Here is an 8,928-nt window from a genome sequence, read left to right on the forward strand (position 1 = left end):
TTTCTTAGTGCTACGCAACTTATGTGAATGAGTCGCCAGGCGTACAGCAGTATGTTATCTTGGCATTTGTCGCCTTCCATCGGTTGCTTCCTTCCATAACTCGACGAAGTTGTAACGTATATCTTCATCGTCACGCAGACCATTGGAAAACATCCGGATCACCGAGTACCTAGACTCATGGAGGCAATCGACAACTATGTCGTTCAACCAACAACAGCACGTTCACACACCATCATCATGCTTCACGGACGCGACAGTGTCGCTTCGGAATTCGCAGAAGAGCTCTTTGAGAGCCAGGCTTCAGATAACCGTACCCTTCCTCAAATATATCCCGGCTTCAAATGGGTGTTCCCAAACTCTGGGCTACTCAAATCAGAGCGATTTGATATGGAGTTGCCTCAGTGGTTCGACATGTGGGGCACAGAGAAACCGCACGACGAAGAAGGAACGAGCAGAGTAGGTATACAAAAGGCAACAGCCAGGATTGTGGACTTGATCAGAGCCGAGTCAAAACTTGTGCCTCTAGATCATATCTTCCTGGGTGGGATCAGTCAAGGAGCTGCAGTCGCCATACACAGTCTGCTTCGAGGCGGTTTGCAGATTGGTGGATATCTGGGCTTCTGCACTTGGCTGCCATTTCATGATGAAGTCAAAAGCGAAGCTCTTAGCAGCACACCAATTTCCCCAGAACACAACAAGGACGACGAAGTCATCTCGATAGACAATGGAGAGTCCATGAGGGAGGTTCTGCAGCATCTCGGCCCGAAGGTGACATGTAGGACGTACGGGACCGGTGGCCATTGGTTCAATGAGCCGAGGGGGATCGATGACCTTATCGCATTTCTCACCACGTGCGGTGTGTCGAATACAGATTGAACCACGACACGGGAGTCTCGTTATCTGTATAATTAAGAGATAAAAAGTTACCCAGGCCACTTCTGCGTGAACTTACTCCGAGAAAGGAAGACAGAGCCTCCTTCGTTGTGTTGATATCAAAGGACTTCGTTCGCATTGAGTACTGAACGCTCCTTCCTTCGTCTTGCAGTCAAAGAGTCATTCCAAGTCCAGGATCTTGATCAAGAGCTGATCTGTCAGTAATTGTACTGCGGACGTCATTTCTGTCGTTGTGAACCGGTCTATTGCAAGCCATCAACCAAGAGTCATCACCAGTTTGGCGCTCTCAGAAAAACCTACCGAACATCGAGCGAAGCCACAGATTAGGCATGTGTCGTCTAAGTGCGCTCCAATAACATGAGCGGAGAATGGTCATCCGACTCTGCCGCACTGGTCCGAGGTTTGGGTGCTTCGCCGCGATGAGCGGCGTTTGGGCGGCTCAAAATGTCGCTCGCATCGTATGCAAGGCCGTCTAGATCGATCGCGGAACCAGCTGCCGAATTCGATATGCTCTCGCAACTTTGGGAAGAGGCCCCATAGTGCTAGACCAAAGAGACTCGAGACCTGTCTTGTTGATGTAGAACAAGAAGCGAAGACTCTATATACCCCACTTCTCGAAGGCCATTATCGCTGATCTCCCGTTTCCAGAAAGAGAACATCTCGTACTCGGTGAGAACCTTCCTGTCGCCAAATGCGGTGCATTAGCAATCTCGATATGGCGGCGGCAACAGTAGCCGGAGCGCTGTCCATATCAGGTCCTTGCACCATTGGTGGTATAAGCGGATACGATACGACTCGGGCGCATGTATAGGCTCGAGTGGTATTTCAGAAATTCAGGTAAAACGTCTTTGCATGAGAAAACCAGGCGTGGCTGTCTTTACGGGGATGTATAGGCGACAACAGCAAGTCTGCCCGCGAGAACACCCTTTCTCGGAGGTTTAGACGAAATCATTGCAGTTGTTCACAAGAGGATCGGAACCGCAATGAATGTGTGGATGCGCATCGTGCCGAGGCTTAGAATTTCGACTTCGTCTTCCTTGTGTATACGAGCTCTCACAAGAACGTCATCCCGGTGAATAAAGCATAATGTTGTGTAATTAGCATTCTGTCAGAGAGACTTCTGGCTTGACATATGCAAGACGAGTCAGCAACCTAGACGACACGTGAACGACGGTCAACGACTCAAAGCTCCTTGAAATGACTTCAGATGAGGCTGCTTGAAATGAGGCTGCTTTTTTGTCTTTCCGCGGACGAACAACGTGGTCTTGACAGCGCACAGCAGAACGATGCCTTGTAATTATTTGGAAGCTTTGCCAAGAATTTGATATCACACTTCACATAGCCCCAACTCAGACGCCTATACAGGCAGGTACGTACCCCCACTCGTCCATTGCTTTGATGTCCCAAATACAATTTCCTAATCCAGAACTTTGGGTTAGACCGAGAAAAGACCCCGTCGAGGTTCTAACACCTTGGTGCGCGATCGAACCATGGGCCCACGGGAGCACGGGTGTCGGCAGCGAAAGGCAGAAATTTAGATTCGTAGACGTTGTATTGCGTGCCTGAAGATCGGAGGGCAAACAGGGTGAGAAAACAAGAGTAGTGCTAAAGTGTAAAAGTCATGTGGGAAAAGGAGAGAAAGTTAGAGTTGTACCGTTGCTCATTCCTTGGTAGGGGAGCGACAAAGCGCGCGAATTTCTTGGTGGGTAAAGTTCAAATTTTGAAAAGGCATGCACGGCTCAAAATCGCATCAGAGAGCGAGATATACTTTTAGGGTTACAGGAAACCTTAATCAATTATCCATCTATTGTATTTCAACGTCGAGCTGTGGAGGAGGATTTGCAATTATGTTAGACAACACTGAAACGAACACCATAGGTAATCGATTTTCCTTTCCAGAAGTTTTCGGAAAAAGTAAGAGGACCAGAGAGAAAGGTAACAGGAACATGTTTCGTTTTGATGATAGAATCTGATTGACTTTTGAGTATGTGTAAGATGTTCTAAATCTAGTATCTAACAAAGATGATGGCAGCCAATAGATGTTGGTCAGTGATGAAAGAAAACAATGACAAGATCGCTAAGATGCCCAGCAAATAATTATAAAACAGTGAAAACAATTAGCGTATAAGGCCTGAACTCGTAAAAGACCGAGATAGACGGTACGCGACCCGTGGGGAAGGATATCATGCAAGGTGAAGCGAAGTGATGCAAGAAAGGAAATGATGCAGCGGACAAATGTCTATGCAGCGTCAAAGGTCTTGACTCTGCAGTGTCGTAGCTTGTCAAGTACGCTGAAGTCAACGCCATGCTGTCTTGTGCAAACGGCCACGGCATCGAATTCGAGGTCCAAGCGGCTGGGGTGGAAGCCAGCATGGTCGAGCTTCTCAAGCCATGGAACCTGAGCTTGCTCGACAAGAGGGTCGTGGAAAACGAGACGCGAGCAACCCAGACGTTGCAACTCGGTTGCGAAAGCAAGACCAGGAGAGTAGCTAAGAACACTCTGGCCAGGCTTGAAGCCAATACCAACGACAAGGATACGAGGGCCAGTAGGGCAGGTAGCACGGGCTGCGCAGCGACGGTGAAGCTTCTTTGCCAAAGCAGCAGGACGGTTGCGCATGAGCTTTGTGGCACGCTTGAGGACGGGCAGGTTGGGGTTGTTCGAGAAGAGGTAGAAAGGGTTGACAGGAATGCAGTGACCTCCAACACCAAGACCGGGACGGAAAGCCTGGTAGCCGTAGGGCTTTGTTGCAGCGGCATCGATCATCTCGTTGGGATCGATGCCGTGAGCGCGTGCTGCATCGGACATCTCATTGACGTAGGCAATGTTGACCATGCGGTAGCAGTTCTCGAACAGCTTGGTCATCTCAGCAACCTCGGGCTTGCTGACAGGGACTACCTGCTCAAAGACACGAGCGTACAACTTGTGGATGACTGAGTTCGATGCAGGGGTGAGTGCGGAGATGATCTTGGGGATCTGCTGGGCAGTAGGGAAGGTGCGACCAGGGTCAACACGTTCAGGTGACATGCCACAATGAAGAATGTTCTGGTAAGGACCAAGGATCTGGCGGGTGGTGCCAACCTGAACACTGCTCTCAATGACAATAGTGTTACCAGGCTGAACGTGCTTCAATACCATGGCCAGGGCGCTGATTAAATGGCTCAGGTCGACGGTGTTGTCAGCCTTGAGAAGAGTGGGAACCGAGATGAGGTAGGCAGTAGCTCTGTCCAAGAGGGACTCATCGTTGGTGAGGGTGACATTGGGCATGTGACCAAAGATGGGCTGCAGTTGTGCAAGACGCTGAACAGAGATGTCGAAGCCAATGGACTGGTAGCAAGTACCAAAGGACCTGAGAAGGTGCTCGCCGACATAGCCGACACCAACAACGCAGACCACATGGTCGTGATGCGTCAGGGTGCTGTATGGTATTAGCATATGAATATAGCCAAGGGTGACTGTGGTACCCACAGATCGAAGCTGTCGTTGCGTTGCATGGTAGAGAAGCTGTTGTTGCGGGACATGGCTGTCGGGGGCTGTATCCGAAGATGATTAGAGTTGAATTATGATTAGGTATTATAGGGAAAGAAGAGGAGGATTAGTCGAGAGCCAAGAATATGAGATATGAGATAATCGAAAACCGCCAGGATCTTCGTTGCCCGGTGCACAAGAAATGAGATGATGATGGAGAAGTGGGACAACGAAGATCCCTCGAGATACTTATACCAAGTGTTGCCCGAGGAAGAAAATGATTTTCGATATAGACCAACGGATAGGCCCCGCCAGAACATCCAGGTCCGTGGGAAGAGTTTGACAATAGACACTATCTAGTGAAAAGAAAGATCGATAGTCAAGTTTCAGCGGTGTTGTATAGAGTCCCCCATAGAGTTCCTTCTGGATGACTGGCCTCGCTCCAGATACTGAAACCGTTGAACAGAGAAGAGGTTCCCGTCTGTCGGTCCGCTTACACTTGACAGCTCTGAGGCGAGTTGTGGCAGGATAGGGACGACTGCCATGACCTTCAAGCATGTCACCGTTGACCTTGGCATGCGAGTTCGTCTGTCTGTTGCAACGGCGTAGCGACTCAGACATCCAGCCCATCGCTGTAGCAGAGACCTTTTCCAGACTTTTACCGAACCATGTGGGCGGTGTTTTCCCTACAGAGACAAAACAATCAATAAAATGCTCCAGGAGTCCAGATCGAGCCAATCCGATGTTCACAAAGCCAGATAGTTTATTCGTGTGATGAACAAGAAGCACCGTGGCCAATAAGTTGATAATGACGATTGCATGTTGAGCCAATTTAGATCTTATCCATATAAGCAACGGCAGCCCAGCCAACAGCTATTCAGTGATGAATGTACGGTATGACTCCTGCTTGTAACTGTTGCCGATGATATGAACCTCATGTTCTGATGCTGCAGGCAACTCACGTGTGTGTATAGTATCTAGTGTCAACGGTATCGCACTAGCGTCTTGTATTCCACAGTGCCGGACGCGGTGTAACGGCTCGCGCGAGTGTATATTCAACGCCTTGAACGTGAGGAAAAGAATTGCGAGAGCTTCAGAATGGCCACGGGAGATCTGCAAAGCAAGTGAAACTCTGATTCTCGCCCTACCTTGCAGGACTCGAAGCCAACGCTCGGCAGGCAGGCAAGTACAACCAACGACTTGCAAGCACATAACTTATGTTGGATGACTTCTCAAGATGCAAAGATAGGCTGTGAGCCTCGACATTCGAATGTCAAGAACGTAAATAAGCATAAGTTCTCAGCTGAGGAACAAGGTGAGGCGCCTTGGAGGGCATGCTTGGGCGTGTGTTTGTCAGGGCCTCGCTTGTCAGCGGCTTTTGGCTTGTCAACGTCCCCCTGTGTGGCAATGTTGCTTATTCTCCCATCACCACACAGCCATTCAAACGGCGATTACTGTTGAGCCACGATCTTGATGGTTTTAAGCAAGTTCATTTCGGCGTGAATATTCGAAGTCAGTGGTGATGGGAACAAAGCCCTATATGAGCTGTGTTCCATCAAGCATCCATAGCCCTGCAGTCAACGCTAGAAAGGTGGCAGCGCTGATCGTCGCGTGGGGTCTTCGTGGGAAAAGCTTGGCATTTTTCTGAACGGCCCGACGCGCTCGCCGGCGGCCGTGTAGCGGCATCTCGAGGAGAGCTCACCTTTTTTACGTCATTTATTTGAGCGCCGTTTAGACGACCTCGCTAGCGGCTCTCGAAAAGGCTCGAGCAGCTTTCGCGAACCCGCTTAAACCTGTAGCTCACAAAGACCCTGGCATCAGTGCGTTCTGGATATCGCGGGCTCCCACCGGGATCTTATTCTACCGAGTGCCGTTGGGATAGACAGCCTCGACCTCTTTGGTGTGATCTGTTTGCTGCTCTCGAGCATGCCTATCTGTCAGTGTCCAATAAGATCAACGTCGCGGCTCCTTCGGTCGCTTACACTCACCTTGTGTGTGTTTACAGAACAGCACTCAATTCGAGCAATAGGCTATGCCATGGTTCTTACCAGAATTGTTTATCGTGATCCGGCTTCATTACCAATGTTGTTCATGTCTGGCCAACATAGATGAACTCAATCTCCCATGTGTGCTATGCTTAATCATGCGTTATGCTGAGCTTGGTTCTTCCGAATTACAATGACGGACCGCACCGGATGCTTGTGCATTTGCCTTTAGCGTGGTGGAACTAGTATAGTCCCTTCTCGTTATAGCAATGCTCCGTATAACGATATTCTCGATTAAGCGATTATTTTTCGTCAATCATTAAATTCCTCATATAATTATCGCTATTTCTCACCTTCTCGATATATCACTACCTCTAGAGCTAATTATCGCTATATTAAACATGCTATAGAGCCTCGCCGGCGATGCATAATTACTACTAAGTAGTATAGAGCTTTTCGTCGCTACGCGTAGTAGCACTGCACACTTAATTAGCTATAGCTAGCTAGCTAGTTTAAGTAGCAATTTGGCTATTAACCGTCTTAAGGAACTATCTCTAAGAGCCTCTTAGCGCGCTTTAGCGATCTCGATAGCGAGTATACTAGCGAAGGCCCTTTTTAGAAGAGGCTTCGCACGTAGCACTAGCTAGAGCTTAAGGTATGCCTCTACGAGTGGTAGCTTTAGATTAAGACTTAAGTACTAATATCGAACAACCTTCTTAAAGCTACTATGCTTCGCTTCTAGCATTAACTACTAATTTATCGCGACATAGAGGTACCTTAATTTAGTACTAGCTAGCTCGATAAATTTAAGAGGAGGTATGGCATTATAGAGAGAATTTAATATAGCAAAGCCTTGTTAATTAATAAGGCTTTAATTACTAAGTAGCTAGTCGCTATATAGGTAATAGCCTCTTAATTCTATCCTTCTAACACATATAATTGCGATGAATCTAGCCTCTTTTAGAAGATTACTCCTAATAGAGGCTAAGCTATATAAGCTATTACTAGTATAAAGCTTAAAAAGGCTTAAATAACTATCTACTTCTACTATAATGTAGATAGTAGCTATAAGCTACCTCTCTAGTTTATTAGTAAGCATAAGAAGCCTTAAGCTTTTAGTACTACTAATATTAATGTTAATTTGCTTAGCTACTACTAGTAGCATAATAGTAAGGCATGGATAAAGACTAATATTATAATTAAGAGGCTCTACTAGTTTAATTAGCAAGTTAGTAGCCGAAAAGTTCTCCTACTAATAGATAACTTCTTAGCTTATATAGCTACTATAGAAGCTATTAGATTAATACCTCTATAAAACATAGTTATCTACTAGCTTCTACTAAATACTATATTAAAGTATTAGCTACTAGATTAAGGTATTATCTATGCTTAGAAAGCTTACTACCGTAAGCGCTAGCTATTATATATGGTTAATTAATTTAAGGCTAGTAAAAACCCTCTTAAAACAACTAATATACTAAAAGCTATTTGCTAGTTAATACAAGCATAGTAGACTATTTTAGAAGCTACTATTACTAACTACTAGTACTACTTAACGCTTATTCTAAGGCCTTCTATATAGCAAGATACTATAGAAATTAGAGAGGTAACCTCTAAAGTTAGTAGCCTTATAAACTAGCTTTAGCAGCAGTAGCGAATTTAATTAGCTATGTTAATTAAGAGCTTTCTTAATCTAGCCGAGGAAGCTATTTAGAGCCTTATAGTAACTAGTCGAATAGAGGAGGAGATAGCTACTTAATTTAATCTATAGGAGGACCATAAATTAGAGGAGGAGCTTAAAGAGCTACTACATGTACTAATTAAATTAGCTATCGAAGCCTTATAGCTACTACGACTATACGAAGAGTAGTAGAGTAAGGCTTTAGTGCTAGTTATCGAGTAGCTAAGTAAGTACGAGGTAGTGCTACAAGATCGACGGAATAGAAGCCTTCGTTAAGCGCAAATAACTAGCTACTTCGTATAGCGTATATAATGCCAAGAGTCTTCGATTAAACGATAATTACGATATAACGATACCGAGGTAGTAGATAGAAACAATCGCTATAACGAGAAGGGACTGTATCACCTATTCATACTTAGCATAAGCTCTTTCCGGACTACGGGTCCAACCAGATTTGTATAAAAGCACACCCAATATATACATCTGGTTAGCCTGGTTTAGAGACAATGCCTGTTGACGTTATTCGGTCGTGATGTATACGATCGGTATCACTCGCAGGAAACTCGCAAGAAGAGTTCCTGACACTAGCAGCGTACGCGTGTGCTGTCAGTCGCCAATACTGAATGGGAAACGTTCCCTCATTCCGAACTTGGGGATATGGACATCTCCGAGGGTCCCATATCGCTCGGGAGTTCACACAACTGGGTCCAGTCCAGCCCTATCCAATGTTTTCGAATCCCGTGTAGATCTGGTCCAGCTCAAGCGATACGCACGAATGAGTCCTTCTGTGTGATCTACGGGACCAGAACCTTCAGCGGGGACCCACGTGGAATCCTTCGCTCCTGTAGAGAATCCCAAACTTACGGAGGAGAGTCGATGCAGGCGAGAGTCGGATACCGGAA

General features: G+C 46.5%; 2 protein-coding genes across 2 annotated transcripts; one reads left to right on the forward strand and one right to left on the reverse strand.

The window, feature by feature from the left end:
• Positions 1–177: 177 nt before the first annotated feature.
• On the forward strand, positions 178–876 carry M437DRAFT_62040 (alpha/beta-hydrolase; the record flags this gene model as incomplete). Its single annotated transcript, XM_041024014.1, has 1 exon — positions 178–876. The coding sequence occupies one exon, from the start codon at positions 178–180 to the stop codon at positions 874–876; it is 699 nt and encodes a 232-aa protein (XP_040884677.1).
• Positions 877–3,133: 2,257 nt separating this feature from the next.
• M437DRAFT_38485 (UDP-N-acetyl-D-mannosamine 6-dehydrogenase) lies at positions 3,134–4,327 on the reverse strand (the record flags this gene model as incomplete). The annotated part of the gene is made up of 1 exon (XM_041019844.1): positions 3,134–4,327. The coding sequence occupies one exon, from the start codon at positions 4,325–4,327 to the stop codon at positions 3,134–3,136; it is 1,194 nt and encodes a 397-aa protein (XP_040884678.1).
• Between the last annotated feature and the right edge of the window lie 4,601 nt (positions 4,328–8,928).

This window comes from Aureobasidium melanogenum (assembly GCF_000721775.1).
Source record: "Aureobasidium melanogenum CBS 110374 unplaced genomic scaffold scaffold_1, whole genome shotgun sequence".
In the NCBI taxonomy this organism is placed as follows: Eukaryota; Fungi; Ascomycota; class Dothideomycetes; order Dothideales; family Saccotheciaceae; genus Aureobasidium; species Aureobasidium melanogenum.